At 38.5% G+C, this 19,191-nt stretch overlaps 1 protein-coding gene across 1 annotated transcript in view; it reads left to right on the top strand.

The window, feature by feature from the left end:
• mei1 (meiotic double-stranded break formation protein 1) overlaps positions 1 to 19,191 on the top strand; it is a 49,366-nt gene extending 30,175 nt beyond the window's left edge. The window contains exons 18-32 of the mRNA XM_086170110.1: positions 503 to 716; positions 1,548 to 1,698; positions 2,861 to 3,046; positions 3,245 to 3,367; positions 3,583 to 3,760; positions 5,786 to 5,893; positions 6,543 to 6,653; positions 8,474 to 8,628; positions 9,588 to 9,672; positions 11,247 to 11,431; positions 11,964 to 12,045; positions 13,295 to 13,401; positions 13,574 to 13,722; positions 17,986 to 18,090; positions 18,850 to 19,191. Coding sequence (XP_086026236.1) covers positions 503 to 716; positions 1,548 to 1,698; positions 2,861 to 3,046; positions 3,245 to 3,367; positions 3,583 to 3,760; positions 5,786 to 5,893; positions 6,543 to 6,653; positions 8,474 to 8,628; positions 9,588 to 9,672; positions 11,247 to 11,431; positions 11,964 to 12,045; positions 13,295 to 13,401; positions 13,574 to 13,722; positions 17,986 to 18,090; positions 18,850 to 18,907 — 1,997 coding nt within the window. The 3' untranslated portion in view covers positions 18,908 to 19,191. The remainder of the gene's footprint in view (positions 1 to 502; positions 717 to 1,547; positions 1,699 to 2,860; positions 3,047 to 3,244; positions 3,368 to 3,582; positions 3,761 to 5,785; positions 5,894 to 6,542; positions 6,654 to 8,473; positions 8,629 to 9,587; positions 9,673 to 11,246; positions 11,432 to 11,963; positions 12,046 to 13,294; positions 13,402 to 13,573; positions 13,723 to 17,985; positions 18,091 to 18,849) is intronic.

Genomic DNA, 19,191 nt, shown 5'->3' with positions numbered 1-19,191 from the left:
TTATACCTGGTTGGTTTAGCCAAATGTCATGTGGTAGTCAAGAGTCACACACACACGCACATCCTAAACTTTTCAATGACAGCAAGCCACAACCACCAACCTACCCACTCTAAGCTACCATAGCCTTACCATGACATAAATTTACCTTTGACTTTTCGTTACTGCTCTTTTGTCTCAGTCAGTCAACTTTTAGGTTTCTATTGTCTGTCCTGTTTTTCTATCATGCTCCATCTGGTAGTCCTTATTTTGCATTCGTCATGTAACGTTTTCACATTTTGCAGCCATGCATTCCTAGAGCCAAGCTTTTACATTTAGGGAAAGCATCAACAATAAGTTAAACCTTTTTTTTAACACAATTTTGGCTTTGATCCGTTTTAATAAACTATGAACTTGTAAAGGCTGTAATTATGAATCTATTTCTCCTTAATCCACTCTACTCCTTGATCAATCTTTCTTATTGTTCCATGTCCTATTCCTATCACTAGCAATGATTAAAAAAAAGCCCTTCTAAGCCCGAGTGGTTTCCTTCTTCATTATCCAGAGGTGGTGGAGACCCTTCTGCAGCACAACCTTCCGTCACTCTGCTATCGTCTGTCAGACTGGCCCTCTTTGTTGTGTGAGGCCCCGGGGCTTCAGCTGAGTGAATTTAAAGGAAGGCGAGCCACTCAGTACTGTCTGGTGATACTGCTACACCTTGCCTTGCAACAAGGAGACAGGTGATGAAGTGCACTCACCCTGTTTAAGTATTGTATGACTATATTCTTTTCAGGGCTTTTACACACTGACATAGTTGTTGTCTTCAAAGTGTAATGACTGTAATGTCAACCATCAAAATCAAAAGCAAAGTGGTGAGTGCCTCCACCCCACAGTAAGAAGGTCCCTGGTTCAATAATGACACTTAATAAATTAATATGAATGAGTTAATAAATTGTTTTTCTTCCCCCTGGTCACAGTTTGTCTATAAGGCATGACATAATTGACAATATTTGACTGTATTTTACTCGACCAGGTTGCTGAAACATCAAGATCTTCAACAATCTTACTTGAATTAACCCGTTATAAAGTCTATGATTCAGATATGAACTATTAGAAAAAAGTAGGTTAACATCTGATACAATATGGTAATAATGAGTTAAGAGAAAAATTTGAAAGTGCATTTTTAAAAAGGGGAGGTGGGGGGCGGGGTATTCCCTATATCAATTGCTTATTCATGCTCTAGCACCCACACAGAGGCTCATCATTGGTCCTCTCAAATTCAAATTTTAAATCTATTTTTTCTCTCGATCTGGGGCTGCCCGTGACCCCTCCAGGGCAAATAAAAAGAGATGGCCCCTGTCCCTGCTAGGTCTTATCAAGGTTACTCAGACTTGTATATGCATTAGGCTGACTGAGGCTTAGTGTGCGTTGTATGTTTACCGTATGTGTATGTCTATTCATTGTACAATGTTAACCACCTTATTTGACCTATTTTGGTATTTTCAAGTTAAACAGGAGAAAGACGGTCTCATTTGTTCATTTGTGTTTGTGTGTTTGTGTGTGTGAACCAGGCTCCTACCAGACCAGACAGTGTTTTCCTGTGTGGTTTGGATGTTGTGTTCACTACAGGAGGAGGGCAGCTATCCCCTGCCTACCTCTGTGCTCAGGTCTGCCCTCTATCTGCTAGCTGCGACACAGGACATGAGTGCCAGCCTTGAAGGGGTAATTCACTGAACTAATGATTGAACAACCAAACAACAATAAGAATTATACTGAAAGTAAACATTTACACTAGGAAACAAAACCATTGAAAAATATCAATAAAAGACAAACATACATACATGATAATAAAACTTCATAAAAGGGAACCTTCGGTTTTTACTTATTCTCAGAGTAGCTTCAGTAAGATGTCTTGACTATCGGATGTGCTCCTCCACACTCACAGAAACAGCTGAAGGAATACTTTTACCCTGTGAGACTTACCGTCATGATGTCTATCACAGCACCCATTGCCTTTTTTCTACACTACTTATGATTCAGAATAAGCTCACCACTTCTCAATTCACTCAGTCAAAAATAATGTGGGTCTTGTGAGAAATCTCAGTAAGGCCACATCCATTCCAGCCTATGGAGAGGTGATAAAAACTGCAGGAAAGAGGCCAGCCTCATGGTTTCATCTGCACTGATACTATATAACCTTAAGTAACAGGAATCTGTCAACATCTATAGAATGAATCTGCTCAGACTGACAAATTTGAAATCACATGTCCAAATACACAGCGGGAGGATACAGACGACAACTGCCTGGCTGCTGAGATAAGAGGGGTTGAACAGGTGACTGGTGATGCTTCATCAGTCATTTGTAAAGGCAGAGCACTCGGATGCAGACATCCTGACTCAGCCTCTTAGTGATGATGCAGATGAACACAAACTTCTCGACATGCAGTGTGTTCCATGGTTTATACATGGGGAAAGATGGTAGCACTGAATTCTACTTTTAAGCTTGTCTTAATTTGTCTGTGTATGTTGGAGCTAACAAATATTAAAACTAACACTAAAACTCTTGACGTAAAAATTGATTATCTTGTAAAAGTTATTTTTGTTACATTGAAAATAACCTTTCCAGTATTGGTTGTCTGTATTTTGAGAACATTGAAGGGTAAAATCTGGATTAAATGAAGTTTGTATCTGCATTATGTTAGCTGCTGGTAAATGTAACAATAGCTTGTAAATAACTTTATGTTCCAGCCTCACTACACTATATCTCGAAAATCACTGTTTTACTGCAAGAGGTGAAAGTTTTTCCAGTATGAGCCGTCAGACAATTGACTATTGTCATGTGCAAAGAAGGCACTTTGGCCCTTTCATTCGTTCTCTTCTCAAGGCTGCTTTGGCTTGCATCAACAAGACACTAAGTTCCTGCCAAAGCTTCTCTTCCCTCTACATCCACCATCCTGCACTCCTCCACTTCATCTGCCGCTATCCTGAGCTTGCAGAGAAATTTGGCCCTATGGTCTTAGAGCTGTGGTTGACGAAAAAAGGGCAATACTCAAATACAGACGTGCATGTGGTAAGATGCTTTTGTTTGTTTCTGTCTCAGGCTTGTGTGAAATTTGTCATAAAATCATTTTTTTTCTATTGTTTTAAATGATTATTTTTTTTCTCATTTCACTTCAGCAAGTTTTCATCTGTTTAATTGTTTTAAATAAAATAGTAACAACATTTAATCAGAGTTTACAGAATAAATTTGTTTCACCTTTGGCTACAGACAGATGAAGAGGAAGAAAGGAAGAAGTGCGAAAGCGGTGCAGAGAAGAGGCGAGATCAGGCTAAAGACATTGATCTGCTCTCTGTGTTAAATATATATCCAGCTGTCTCATTGACGGTCTTGGTGAGATCCATAAAAAATCTTCAACATTTTCATTGATTGTTTGGTGTTTAATACCCAATTAGTTCTTTAACCATGCCGCCGAAGGTTACATTCGTGACCACATCTACCAGTGGCTTTAACCTCCCATTCCTGGGACCAGCAATATAAAATTTTACTTGTACAGTTTATAATTAACTTACAAGTGTGTAAACCCTCGTGTGTCTGTCTGTCCATAGGACATGGTTCTCACCAGGGAAGCCCCCCTTGCAGAACAAGCACTTGCAGTGTTGGAAGCTTTCCTGTGTTGTCAAAGAGACTATGAGGCAGACCTTTGTAACTGTCTTAGGTCAACTGTTCTTCAGGCATTACAGAGACATAGTGTGGAGAACTTGGGACAGGGACACACTGGACAAGGTGAGTAAAGAAATCTCTGTCTGAATATTGATGCATTTTCTGTGCTGGGTGGTTTGATTAGAGGTGTGTTTGGCAGGAGTTCTTAGGGGTTTATAAGTCTTTAGTGTTCAAAGCTTTGCCTTTGGCGTCTCCTGTGCAGCATATGGAAAACACAGTCAAACTCAAGATCTCTCACAGTTGTTCTTCTGGAAGCTAATGACTATGAGCTCCTTGTTGTTTCCTATTTGCCTTAATGGTGTGGGTTTAAGTGCCACTGCAATAAGTTCTGGATCACCATACTGAAGTACTGGTACTTCAACATTGCTTTGATGAGATTGGCACTCAATCCAAAGCCACCCCACTGAATTTACAAGTCTAACCAACTGCTATCAAATTATCTAAAATTCAAGTATATGATTTTACAGCTTAAATGATATACAGTACATAAAAATGGTAGCATCTTGTCAACATTGCAAACATTTTTGGATAAAAATATGCTTTAAAACCCATGAATGTTCACAAGCACTTGAAACACCGAAATATTGTGTCTACCACTTTATCAACCAACATCCTTATGGGCAATAAATCTGTCTGCAAAGGTTACATTATCACAAGTTTGCAAAGTTTCCCTTCACAAATCACCGTTTGTGATCTAGCCATGAGATCAATGTCAATTGTGTCGAAGGGCAATTGATAAAGTTCTTTCTATACCAAGAACATATTATATTTCCTGCAACTTTTTCAACTGAAAGACCCTCAACTTGAAAACTACAGGCCCTCTGATGGCTTTTACCTGTATGCTTGAATGAAATCCTAAACAAGCTCTGTAGTGACCTTCTTGGAGCAATTTTTTCAGAAGCAGGATAAGCAGTGAATCTAAATAGTTAAGTCATGATGGAATGAATTTTCAAAAACCTTCGAAACCCTTTATAGTAGTAACCACCTCTTTAAGGTCAATATCTGTTCATTTAACTATGATGATGTACATTCATGAACTGCCCAGTTCCCTGATGCCATCAAATATTACTGTAAATCTTTAATAATGTCAAATGGTGGTATTATGCCTTAAATCTTGACAATCTAATAATAAGTGTGTCATATTATAATTCAACAGCCTCCCCTGCTGATCATCCTTTGCCTTGGGGAAATTACAGTGCATCTTCTCTGCTCATTCCTAATTGTCATTAATTTATACTTTATATTAGCTCTTAATGCTGGTATTCAAAGAGGGGTTTTACATTAACATCAGTTACAGTGAATAAATTAAAATTTTCTGCCTGATATTCATATTCTTATCTATAACTCTCGCTCTTCTTCCCTTATCGCCTCTTCAAATTGGCGCTTTCGTTTTTGACTGTTTCACTCACTCCTACTCCATCCTGGTGCCAAGTGTACAGTCTTCATTTTCAGAGACAAACTCCGTGACAGATTCACCATTTGAACAAGCTTCGTAAGGCTGTTGTTCAGAACTAATCTTGGATCATACATTTTGAATGAGATAATGATTGGAGCCAAAATGCTAATTGGAGTTATTGCCTGGCAGACAAGATCAATGCTATAAGACTTTGTTCAGTTGTACATTTGCATTGGTCCGAAGTTCTATAGTAGACCAAGCTCAAACACTCTACAATATATAGAAGTTACTGCATTTCAGTGGTGTCATATCCAGTTAAAACCATCAGGGAGATGTGACAGTCATACTTAGCCAGGTGTGATATATTATACAGAACAGTGGTTCTAATTTCCTACTAAAAAGGCATTTTCTGAGCTGAAATTGAATCTCATTTGATATGGTAGTCAAGAAAATAAGTTACATACTTCCTTTTATTATTCATTTTTTTGTAAATTTTGTCATTTAAACAGTGACAGTCCTTTTTATATTTAGTCTCAATATTGGTTCTGTGCCAAATATCATCTTGGCCATTTGATTATATTTAGTAAACCTGACCCCATAAATTGTAGAGAGGATGCTCTAACATGAAGGATCCAATAGGTCGAAACCTAGACACAGAATATTTCTAAATCTGGTCTTTCTCTTTGTTTCAGTGAATTCACTCCCTTTGCTGCTCAAGCTGCTTTGTGTAATGCATGCCAGTGATCCACCCTCCTCCCAATTGGAGATAGATGGAGTGCACTTCAAGCTACTTTACTATGGTGAGGCCAGAGATGATGCTGCTGGCAGGTGGTGAAAGTCCAACCTTCCTGTATTAGCATTCATTCAAAAACCCTGATCGCCCATACATTGGTTGCATTACTGTGCTTTGTATAATCAGTACCTTCCTCATGATCCAAGAGAGATTTAATGAAATACTCTGCAGCCCGGCATAAAAAACATCACCTTTGAACACTAACAAAATTTTGATTCTTTGTAAAATTGTTTGCAAACACATTCTTCACTCACACATCCTACATAACAAACATACAAGAGCTGAGATGCTGCACTAGCTATAACTGGAGAAATGTCCTCCTTAACTCAATCTGAGCTGGGCTGTGCTGCAGAATTAATATTACCTCCCTCTGCATTCAGCTGTCATCCTTCCTGAGTGGATGTCTCTCTCCTTAAAGCTAATTTAACATTGAACAGTGACCAATTTTGTTAAAAAGCAGTCACACACATTTCTTCAGATCAACTCACTCATACATCCTGCGTTGTCTTCTATACTTTTACCACCTCATTCCTAAAATATTTTCTAGTATGTCTTGTCAATTTACTCATTACAAAACAGTGAGAGAAATGATGCAGTGGAAAACTACTGAAGGCATATAATGTTCATCCAACAATGTGTGTGTGTGTCTGTTTCAGTGAGTAATATTGCTGGAAGATTGATGCCTACCAACACGGAGAGTTTGCTTCCTGCCTTCAACTACCAGTACTGTGTCTTGAGTGTGTCTTCTGCGCATTTCTCTGACAGAGGTTAGACACATTGTAGAACTCTTGTTATTTTCAGAATGTGTTTTTAGTCACCTCCACAGTACATCCCATCTGTCAAACATTCTCTGCACTCCTTTGCTTGCATTTTCTGCACTGTTTGCATAATTGACAATCTTAACAACAGTGTGTTTACTTGAGTCCGACTGTAACACTGACATGTATGAAGGATAGACAGTGGAAGTAATGAGCACACAAGCTGGCACCTGTTATAAATCTTTTCCCAGAGTAGTGCAGTCCTGGACATCTCATCAGTATGTTACAACAATCACACAGATGTTTGTGCAACAGCAAACACAGGCTTGGGCTACTGAATTTGCTAATTCAGTCTGAATCCATAACGGATATCCTGTTTAAAAGAGTAACTGGGTAGCATGTGTCAACATTGATTGCTAGGATGAAGGAAAATAATTTGTACCTTTTATCCAAATGTATCCACATCATTCCCTGTCTTAGTGACAACTGTAGTGCTCCTGCAGCATGTCTGTCAAGCATCTTCACGATGGTTCATGTTTGCTCTTATGACTCTTCTTTCCTTCTTCAAGAGTTGGGCTATCCATTTTTATCCATATAAAGGATACAAATAATTTAGTAGACTGAAGTAATTTAGACACAAGTAATGCAGGGAAATTTGCACTCTAAAAAACACATTTCTAACACAGCTGAGTTGTATAAGTACATGAACATGCCTTTAAGACAGACACACAGAGGGTGTTCTCCAGATTATACCTACAACAGATTTTAATTCTTCTGGACCCAATTGTAGCGCAGCTCCACACATATCCATTAAAAAAGATAGCAGGATAATAGAAAAAAAATGCAAGGTGCAATTAAAAGAGATACCTTCCACATCCAGTAGTTAAGCAATGTAACAGCTTAAAGGTAAAAGTGAGGTAAAATTGAGGTAACAAGTCATTTTAAATCTTTTGGTGTTTTATGACCAACAACTGCAGCACCGACCCTGAACCCACAGAAAGTCGCAAGAAGAAAAATGTTGGTGTTAAACCCAATCTAATCTGTAATAACGTTTAAAAATTGGCCAGGTATACAGTATGATCTAGCATGTGTAGAAGTGGTAGTGTTGTAGACATTAGCAAGCATTTCGTGTATTCATGCCTAAGGTAATATTTTTTGTACAACGGTTTAATCTACATCTAACATCTGCTCTTTAATCACGGTTGGAATGTTTACAGCCATTGGTTCCTCGATCCTCAGGCCAGCTGACAGTAAGGATGAAATTAACTTTTATACATTCTTCTCTTGCAAGAAGACAATAGATATTTTAACAGAAAAAAATAATCCTTCGATTTCTTTCCCAAATGGGCATTAAACATTGTGCGCACTGGTTGATGTTGCTTTATGAAGCATTTTACCCAATACACCAGACATAATGGACAAAATGAGTTTGAAGTTTATAGTTTTTATTGAAAAAGAGCTGCTGAGAGAAAGAGAGAAAAGGGGGTGTTTATATAGACTCTGTCCACAGACCGGACTGTCAGTCAGGTAATCAAGCTGAGCTGGACCCTGTCAGCATCATGGGCAAGCTGACCTGATTTTCCACAGTATTTCACTGTGTTACTCCACAGTGTATCTGTTGATGTAGCAAACCCAGATAAACCCTGTCTATGATTGGCTGTTTGTGGAAATATTTCATGATGAGCTTCACTTGAGGCGGTTGAACCACAAATTAATTGATGAAAATTTCAATTTTAAATCATTTTTTAATGAAGTAATGATGCAAATTATTTCCTGATCAATTTTGTTTATTTTTGCAAAGATAATGTGATGTCTCTTCCATTCCTCAGCTGTTTCAATGCTGCTTTCCAACATTGGTCTGATGAACCAGCTTCAGATGGTTCTTTCCTCCTCCTCGTCCTCCTCCCACCAGTCAGCCTTGTTGTGCTGCAGCCACCTCCTCCTGGCTTCCCTCATTACTTTGCAGCATGCTCACTCCTCGCAGGTAACAGCACCAGTTCGGCTCAGATCACAATGTCAATGTGGAAGACAAAGGTCAAGACACAACAAATGATGGAGAGCACTGGCGCTGACATCGGGGCACAATCCAAAATACTGATTAGTATAATTTACCGCCAAGCTTGTGTGTCTGACATCAGTTTGAGCAATGCTCTGATTCAATGAAATACCTGATTTTTATTGCTTCAAGACACAATTGTTTCAGATTGTTTTACATACTTTTTATCATTCTCCTTGAGCTCTGCTTTGTCCTGATTAGATGAAAGAGTTCAAAGGGATTTCAGTGGGAGATTTTAACATACAGGGTTGGGGCCTCAATTCGCACTGATTCCCATTCTCATAATATAGTTTTACATATACCTAAAGACTTTAATGTATCATTTCAAAAATTAAGTTAATCATTTCTATCTCAGTGAGAATAAAAGCCTCTTATAAGAGAATCCTACCAAAGACAGGTGCAAGTTAACAACTTATATTGACAATAAAGGCAGAAGTACAGAATTACGCCTTTTCTATAAACTACATGTGTTTTCTTGATACTGTATTATTTATACATGTTACTTTTTTCATTCAAACCCTTCCTTGATCATGTTTCTCAGGGTTAGATTATTCATTGTAATCAAATTTGGCTTGTCTTTTATTACAAAAAAAGAAAAGCAAACATCCAGTTCCGTCACTTGTTGCCGATCATCTAAAATTGGCAGGATTTATATTTCTACATTTGTAAACTACCTACGACTTGGGAGGGCCTAAACTGTGGGTCAGTAATAATATGCTGTATTCATTCCTCCCCTTGTACTTCCTGGAATCTCACAAAATACTTTAATAAATAAAGGAGGGACAGCACTACTGTGGTTAAGAAAGAAAATGATTGAAAAACTAATCTAACAATATTGCTCCAGTTGACTCTCCAATGTCTTCTCTTTTCCTTTTATAATTTTTAAGGTTCATAAGCGCATCAGCTGGAGTCTGGAAACAGCTATACAGCGAATCCTGCTTCAGAAAAGAAATTCTGACAACCTCTTGCTGGGTAACAAATTCAAAATTAGATGCAAAAATTAGTTTTGAAACAATATTTGAGTTTCAAAAATGCAATTACAATTCTCCCACAGTGCAAACTCTGTATCTTCGAAGTAAGATCCATCTTCTATTAACTCCAACACAAATGATGTAACTAGCAGTGCTGTGGACCCCAGGTTATGTGATCATTACACAATAGATGTAATTTTTGAACAACAACATTATAAAAGCAATGGCTAAGAATATATACAGTAATTTGGCCACTGACCAAGTTGTGATCCCAAAGCCATGGATGACTGAACAGACATATATGATCTAAATTCTCACCCCTTTTGTGATTAATTATATCAAATGTAAAATTTGCAGTTTAGTTCGACCTGTTTAAAGTACCTCCTGGAAGATATGGAACACATTAACCATAACCATGCCGGTATTACATTTTCAATACATTATGTTGAAAAGAGTAAGTTCTGTAAGGAAAAGAAGCGCTGCACTTTGATATATTTTTTTCAATGTATAATATTGTCGTACCTCATTGCATTGAAGCTGCATTATGGCGCATTATAGCATACATCACTTGTTATGTAGTAAGGCAAGAATGCATCATGGTTTTTCAAATGATACCATAATTTGTTGAAATCAAATTCTGTGGCAGATGATAATAATAGTAATAATAGTAATATGTTAATAATTATAATTATTAATAATAATATTTATAAAGATCTTTCCATCAAAGCGCTGCACAAATGCGAAGAAATAAGAGTAGGGCACAATGAAATAAAATAATCTATTTTTCATTAAAAGCCTTTGGAAAGGTCTATGGTTTACATCCACTCTGCTCTCATCAATGTTCCAGATACAACACTCAGAGAAACAGTCATCATCACTGCTGCACTCCTCCCTCTCGCCTAGCCCTAGACATGGAGTCGTCTCCTACTCAGAGATGGTAGAAGTGCAATTAAAATGAGAGGCAGCTCTCAGTTTGGATCCTGCTGTTTTCAGAGGCTTTTTGGCAGCCTCAGTTTTCCCACTATCACTTTGGACCCTCAGTCTTTCAAGCAGATTTAACCCTGTCTCTCACTGCCTTCTTTTTTATAACTGTCTTTTCACTGCAACATCAACTTTCAATTTCCCTCAACTAGTCTGAAAATGTGTTCCCTTGCTACTTGGCCTCACCATCTTTTTCTATAACAGAGATATTTCAGCACCTCCCACTCCCTCCCTCTCATTTATTCTGCCATGCACCTGTTTCTTGCGTGACCTTCTTCTTCTTTCCTCTCAACATTGTCCACTTGCTCTCCTATATTTAACAATTCCAGTAAGCTAATGCCTCCACTGCCACCTCAGGTCACTAATCTTCAGGTTACTATAGTATGATGATTGGTGCTGAAATCATGATACATTTGACTGGTGTCAGGTAGTGGTTGGAGAGGTGATTGCATGATATTTAAAGATATGGTAAGTATTCATATAATGACACTCCAGGAAATTACATCACAATGAGCAAAAAACTACCATAGTCGGTTGTGATGCACCCTTTTTTTCTTTTAAGCGTAACATACCCCTCTCTTTTTGTCCTTACAGTCAGCTACTTGAAGTTGGTGCAGGCATTACTCAGTGTGGACCTGGAGTCAGCGGTGGTGAGTGTGCGCACTGGTCCTGGTTTGGTTGGGTCCAGACCCCTGGATGTTGAAGACGGTGCTTTGTACCCACTTTGTTCCAGAGGAGCCCAGTGCCTTTCACTTGCTCTCAGTGGACTTCTCTTTCAGGTTGGTCGGAGTGTCTTACTGTGTACGTTTTTATGCGCCCGTGTGTCATTTTTAGTTTCTTGCATTCTCCTTTTTCTTCTTCCTTATATTTCTGTTCTAATTTTAACCTCTGTTCTGATGGGGTTGCTCATCTGTTTTGTCCTACGTTTTCCTCTCTCTTAATTCAACCCCCTCCCCGTACTGGACTTCTTTTTTCTTTCTTCTGTCCTCTCTACCTGAGGATTAGGGTGCAACTAGTCCATGTATCTGTCTGACCTACTTAAGCTTTTTTTGTCACTACACAGTTTTACCTGCCATCACCACCATTACAGAAAATAACTAAGCCAGCACTCACTCACTCTTATTGTTGTCCTGTGTTTTATATGCTTTTTCAGTCTGTTGTTGAAATGCTCTCAGTGTTTTTCTGTCTTTCCTCTATGTTTTAATGCACAAAGTCAGACTTTAAAAACACTTGTATTGTTATAAAGTATCTTACAAATGGGAAGTGTATTTTGTGTTTTCTCTTACCAGTTTCACGTCTTTTCCTCTTCAGAAACACGAACTGTTGCTAAGAGCTTCAGCCAACTGCCTGAGCTCTCTGATTGGCTTCCTTCAGAGGAAGAGTCCTCCCACAGGTACCAGATAAAACATTGTGAACAATTGAACAAGTCATTTTGTTTGATATTTACATGTTTGAAGAGAGGCAAAAAAATAACAAAGGTAAGCATTTGAGAGAGTAAAGGAATTTTGTGTTCAAAATTCAGACTGGCAAAAAGTTAGTAAATTTGTCATGGGTATGCTTGGAACGAATACTAAGCTGCCTCATCAGAGCATTGTCTTCCATGCCTTTATAAAGTTACATAGCACAAGGTATGAGAAAGAACTTTGTTTCTGCTGATTACTGCAACTTGGAGCTTGACCAGTGTGTCGCCTGGACGTTCTCCTTTGTGTAATTATGTTTACAGCCTTTGATGTGGCTGCTCCCATGTTTCACATTCTTAACTGCACAAGTTCACAATGACCGACTGCAGCCTCTTTTTATTTCATGTAAATATAAACATTAAATATTGAAACTACGACAAGTGAATAAAAATATCAACCAAAAATATGTGATGTTACACATCCTACTGTTGGGCACAGCATCGTCCTGAATGAGGATGTAACACATTTGTGACTGCACAACAGCTCCAACAGTCTTAAGTAGTTCATGAAGAGAACAGCAGGACTCCAGATAAGGTCCCTGAGATGAAGCTGTGGCAATCCTTTTTACACATTGGAAGATACTAGTTGAGGAAATTTGAGTGCTTGTATTGCAAATAGGCAAATACTGAATTCATGTGCTGTGTGAAGTACTCTGGAATATGAAGGAAAATACTGGACCACTGATTTTAGGAGCAAGTTTTTGATGGACAGTTGTACATTTCAGCACCAATTTAAGAACACTAGACATGAACCTGACCATCAACTCGAAAGCACCCTACTCACAAAGATGGGTTCAGCTCCCATGCACTAGATTTTTAAATAACATGAGATGCCGGATGGAAAAAATGACAAGTCGGAGACTGGTAATGAAGCCTGCACCACACCTTAAAAAGTCTGTATGCAGGGGTCTCTGATGTGTCCTTCCATCTCATCCTCTGTTATGAAAATCATGAACACATACTTGATGGACTGGAATGGTGCCTTTTGGAAACTGTAATGAAATTGGCCACTTGCAATAATTGAACCTGACAGGAATTTATCAAATACACTGAAATAAACAAGGCATCCTGACTTCCCATTTTAATTCCACATGTATTTGTGTGTGTGTGTGTGTGTGTGTGTGTGTGTGTGTGTGTTTGCGTGCGTGCGTGCGTGTGTGCGTGTATGCCTTGTGTGTGATAGCCAAGTATATAATTTGTCAGCCATGGAGTCGATTTCTCTCGGACTGCCTGCTGAGCTCAGAAGACAGCTGCCTCCTGCACCCCGCCATCCTCACGTTCTTTACACTGGTAAGATGCTACACATTTACCTCAATGAAACCCAATTTCCAGTCCTATTCAAAGCAATAATTACTTCTCAGTGATTAACTCGAAATTTGATATCAGTGATAAAGCATTTTGTACCTCACTAAAGACTACTTGGATCTCTGGAGTATTAAGTGGATATGTGGATCATCTACAGCTCCTACAACAAGACAGTCCCAATGGCCTGTGGGAGCCTGATCTGTTCCAATTGATGGACGCTGCGGAGAGGAGGGGGATGAAGGAACTCAGCCAGGAAGCAGCATGTGCCCTCCGGCTGCTCCTAACTCAGGTACAGCTATCCACTGTGTGCATTTTTCTTTATACATATAAACTTGATGCATTAATATAGGACATGATCACAGAACTAAACATTCTGTGAATGACTAGTTTGGTGTAATTTCATGAGTAAGCAGATTTGGGTTGTGTTGAAATACTTATTTTACAACAGCTAGGGTAACAAAATAAAGAGATATGAAGAGGAAAGACCATGTTCTTTGTTGTCCGCACATTTCAGTTTTTTTAAGATGACTACATTTTTATTGATTCATACTTTTTGATTTGATTCAAGTGTCCTTGCTCTTTTATGCTTGAATATTAAGTTCCCTAAATCATTTGCCGTTGTCAAGTGAAGCACTTTTTCATCTAAGTCTCAAGCTTGCTGAATTCTTTAATAAGATAGAAGCAATTGCATATTTTGAAATATTATCTATATATACTTTGTGCGTGTGTATACATATTTACAACAGCTGTGAAAGAAAAACTTTGCTAATATCTTAATTTATTTGCTTACATGCTTATTTAAATTCACTAATATAAGGCATTTTTACAACAAGAATTCTATGTTCACTTTTTTCTATATTTCTGTTCTGTTTGTTGCTGTTTTCAGGAAACAGGCACAACTGAGATTTCTATGTTGTACGATCAATGTTCCACCAAGGTGTTTAAGGGCTTGTCAGAATTTGAGGTTTTTAAAAGTGCATTTGTGTTAGACATTTTTCAAAGACAAAGGTCCAGCTGTCCTGTCAGCCAACCTGGCAGGTCTTCCCCACACCCATCGTTTGGAAACAGAAACTATGGAGTAGAAAATCCCCACACAGTCAAATCATATTTGAATTCACACAACCACACACAGTTCAGTTTCCTTATCATTTCAGATTTTATTTCTTGATTAGACTTAAGTTGCGACTGGCTGACCCATATTGCAATCATCAAACACAATAATGGAACTTTTATTGTGTCATTATTGAGGGGGAGAGAGGGCAACACACAGAAGGAGGAAGAATGGCAAAAACCATCCTTTATTAAAACTGCTCTGACACATTTTGTTAATTCAAAACCACATCCAAACCCAGAACAAGGTTAGTCGTCTCGAGATTTTTCAAAAATCTCATAACTGGAGGGACGTTGGCCACTGGTCCTGGGCTTAACTCTGGCTTAGTTCAGCTTTTAGGTGACACATGAAACTTGACTTGTTCCATGAAAAGATCTGGCTACCTTGTTGTCCTTGAGCGGATAGAAGCAGTGCACCTTCAATAATTGTCCCCTTTCTTAGGGACGTTTGTGTGTTAGTGTGTGTGTGTTAGTGTGTGTGTGTGTGTGTGTGTGTGTGTGTGTGTGTGTGTGTATGGGCAACAGTGATATAGCAAAAATACCACAAGTAGGACAGTTTAATCTGAAGGCTAAAAAGCACACATTATTCTTACAATATTATCTTGAAATAACATAATTTATTAACGGTGGAATGTAGAAGCCAGAAACGATTTTTATAATGCCAGTCATTTGGCTGAATGAGAATTCTGCAGAAAACCCCATGAAAACATATAATTCAGTGAGTTAGTTTCCCTCTGGTCTGATTCTCGCACATGATTCTCATGAGTGTTTCATTTTATACACCTTTCAGATTCTCTTTCAAACAATTCATTAACTATGACAGCTTCATTTGTTTATTTCATAATTCAAAAAATGATTTTAAATGTTGTTACAGTCTGAAAGTACACCCAGTCTTTGTTCAAACACTGGAAACAACGGTGAATAGAAACCATAGCAGAGGAGTAACAGAATGAAGGTATACACACACTCCCATTGGTCTATGCACCTGCTAATTATTAGCTGACTCTGAAGTCTGTCCATGAGGAGGTTTTGTGAACATTTATCCGAGACTTGATGCCAGTGAATCTAGTCAGAACTGTTTCTTGTCAGTTTTTCCAACCAGCTCTCTTCAGTTTCATGTTGGCTCGTGGCAGTCCTGATGTCTCCCAGCGCGCAGTGGATCTCGCTCCCAGTCAGATCAGACAGCTCCTCTACATCACCTCTGATTCTCGTAGACTTCTAATCATGTCTTCCAAACCAAAAGGACTCTTAACAGCGTCTATCTTCTCCTTTAAACCTGATTATTTGCTCATTTGTCTTGTCCTCTGATTCAGTCTTAATCTGGGCTAGATTTCTCTTCCTCTTTGGTCTACCATTTGTTCTCAGGAGACTTTGTTTTTTCAAACCATGAGTAGATCGTTCATATTTTTGTAATTTTTGTATTTGATTTACAACCCACTTAGCGTCAAATAAGAACTCGCTGTTGTCAGAGTTAATGTGGGGCAAAGTAGAGTGGAATACAGTGGACAATTCTGACTTCATTGAATACTTTTCAAATCTTGTCATCCCTCAGACTTAGTTAATTATGTCATGTTATGTTTTTTCCACAAATGCAGAAACAAGTGAAACGTGAAGTGCAATACAGATGGGTAAGCATTGACGTGAATTAACAGTGCATCAGAGTACAAACTTAATCTTCTAAAGAGCCACTGCAGAATCGATCAGAGCTTCGAGACCAGCTGAATCAGTCAGTTGATTGTCGTGAAGAGCCTCCGTCCTGGAAAGGAAGGGCTATTATTATATTATACACATGATCAATTCATCGTAGTTATTGAATGAGGTTTTAATTGTTTCTCAAATTGAACTGTTGTCTGTTTTTGTCAGTGATTTTTCTTTTCTCAACAGGACATCAATTTTTTTTTCTTTTGCTCATAGCTCAGCTCAAGCAGGATTCTTTGTCTCATGATTTTTTTCATTTTTCTATTTACTTATATATTGTAATTTTTCTTGTAAAACAGACTGAGTTTATCACCACTGAGTGCGTGCTGGTTGCTGCTGCTTTCCTGTAAGATTTGGCATCAGCTGTTTTCAGAGTTCTGTAGTACCTGCAGTGAGAGTCCTTTTCATTTTTAGATACTATGTTTTTTCGGAGACAGGGACTGGTGAGTGCTTTGTCTTCGCTAGAGCAGAACTTGCTGCTTCAGCCTTTAGACTCATTCTTATCCACTGTGAGTTGGCGACAGTTGAAGTTAGTTTGTTTTCACAGAAAAAAAAATCCATCCTGCCAACACAGTGTGTGTGTGTGTGTGTGTGTGTGTGTGTGTGTGTGTGTGTGTGTGTGTGTGTGTGTGTGTGTGTGTGTGTGTGTGTGTGTGTGTGTGTGTGTTCATTTGCTTTGTTGTATCCATAAAAAACTTTTTTAGGGCACTATATTTATTTCTCTGGTTCTGATAAAATCCATTTTCTCCAATTTTTACAGTCTTGTGTAGAAAAAGGTCTGTACTCTTTGACTTTGATTTTCTTCTTTCTCCTGGAATTTCTTCTCTCACTCCTCCTTATTAGTTTGATGCTCTTTCTCTCTTCTTTTTTGCTGAGTTGTCAGAAGGGTCATTATGATCCCCCTACTTGTGTTTCCTAGATCCACACTTGTATTGTAACATAGAGCGATACAGCTAATAAATACTATAATGTGTTCCCTGGAGAAAAAAAATACTGGCAGGGAAATCCTAAAAATGTCACTCACACTTTCTTTCTCATTAAAATTCTTTTTCTTCTCTCCAATTTGCCATGTTCAACCTGCTGTGCAGACCCCCCCCACACATACACACAAAACAACACACACACGAAATCTAAATTGAATTATCATTCTTTGTGATTTGCCATCGATCCTCATTCTGTTATTTGTCACACAATAGCTGTTGTAGCGTTCCAACGCATCCTGAAAAACCTGGAAATACCTGTATCTAAACCATTTTCCAGTCAATATTAATCCCTGTAAAGACAGACAGAAATTAAAATGTTCTGAGTAATCATGTTTTGTGCTTGAAATTGATAAACTGTTTCCATCTGCATCCTCATATAAAGGATCTCTGCAACAGAAATTTTGCATTTTTTTGTATTAATGTATTTTAATCTTGCTTTAAGAGATTCCTCTCATTTGATTTTTTTGTTATTTAACTCGCTTAATGACAGCTGGGATCGGCTCCAGCACCCCCCCCCCCCCCCCCCATAGGAATGAATGTCTTTAACCTCATAATTGATTAAAGCAAAAATTGGTATTGCTATTAGTTTAAGTAAATGAGATAATCAGAATATGGTACTTGATTACAGAACCATGGCAAGATGTTGCTTAATGTGCAGAGTGATACAGGCTGAGAGAAACCTATTACGTTCTGAGCTAGAAGTTTACACAACCGGTATCCAGTATCTTACAAAAACAGATGAAACTTGTCTCCTTTCCTGCACACAGATCCTGAGCAGAGTCTCAGAACCACTCACTGAAAAACACACACAGCGAGCGAGGAGCCTCCTGGACACTCTCCACTCACAGCCGCCTGTCGAGAGCTGCAGCTTCAGCAACATCCTGTATCCTCAACTTGGAGTCCCACTCTCATTCACACCATGCACACACACACACACACACACACACACACACACACTAATACGTGATCTACAGCTCGGGATGTAGGGGCAGAAACCCTAAACATCCCTCTGTTTTATCACACATTCTCTCAGGACAGCATGACAGGTGCCTGTAGTACATTGCCCCCTGCGCTCTAAATCTCTGGGTGTGCGCAATACAGCGTTGTCACAACTGACTTTCCGTCAGAGCGGATACAGCAGACGCACACAGCCTGCGCTCAGCTTTGTCGGTTCATTACCACCAACCCGTCGTAATAACAGTAAATAAAAACTGTTGGACAGAGTGCTGTAAAAACAGATATAAATCATGTTGGACAGACCTTATTAAAAAACAAGGGGTGGGTGTAATGTAATAAGGTTTTTATAAGTTTAAGGCATTTGTTGTAAAATAAGGAAGTGAGTAGGCGTCTATTAAAGGAGCATGGTTTTGATTGCGCTGGCTATATGATGCACACAGACAGATAAACCTACGTTCATTCTAAAACACATCCGGGATAGTCAATGTAACATATAGTACATATAACACTCCCAGCAGTGACTGAAGTTGATATTTGCTACATCATTATAATCCAAGATTGATACCTGCTTGTAAACACACCAATAAAATTGATATTTTTATGCATTTATTGACAAAGCTCACATGTTGGATATACATTGAATATTGTCCTCCATACTTCAGTGACCCTTAACAATTGTCTTCAGACGTATCGGAAATGTGTCCATCTGTTTGTCTGACTTCTTGGTAAAAATGGACGGGTGATTTATCAGACTGATGTATTTCTCAAGATGTTGCCGACGAGTCCGACCTGTTGTTTGAATGGTTGTTACAGTCACTTCTCCTAAACAATGTACAGTCATTGTTTCAGAGTTGGTTAAAGCTATTTTTGTTTCTGATTCAATGTTTGCCTCACTGTAACACAATTTACTGCATGTGTTTGTTCTTGGAAGGCAATTTTTTTTTGATAGCTTAACCGAACGACAGTTGAATCCCCTGGTATTTTGTAACCATTTAATGCACTCTTGCCACCAAAATCAAAAATAAAA

The sequence above is a fragment of the Fistularia commersonii genome, chromosome 23, assembly GCF_037954325.1.
Source record: "Fistularia commersonii isolate RoL2024-O1a breed Wild chromosome 23, RoL_Fcom_v1.0, whole genome shotgun sequence".
NCBI lineage: Eukaryota > Metazoa > Chordata > Actinopteri > Syngnathiformes > Fistulariidae > Fistularia > Fistularia commersonii.
Note: the sequence above shows the minus strand (reverse complement) of the source record. Positions and strands in the feature narration are given on the sequence as shown.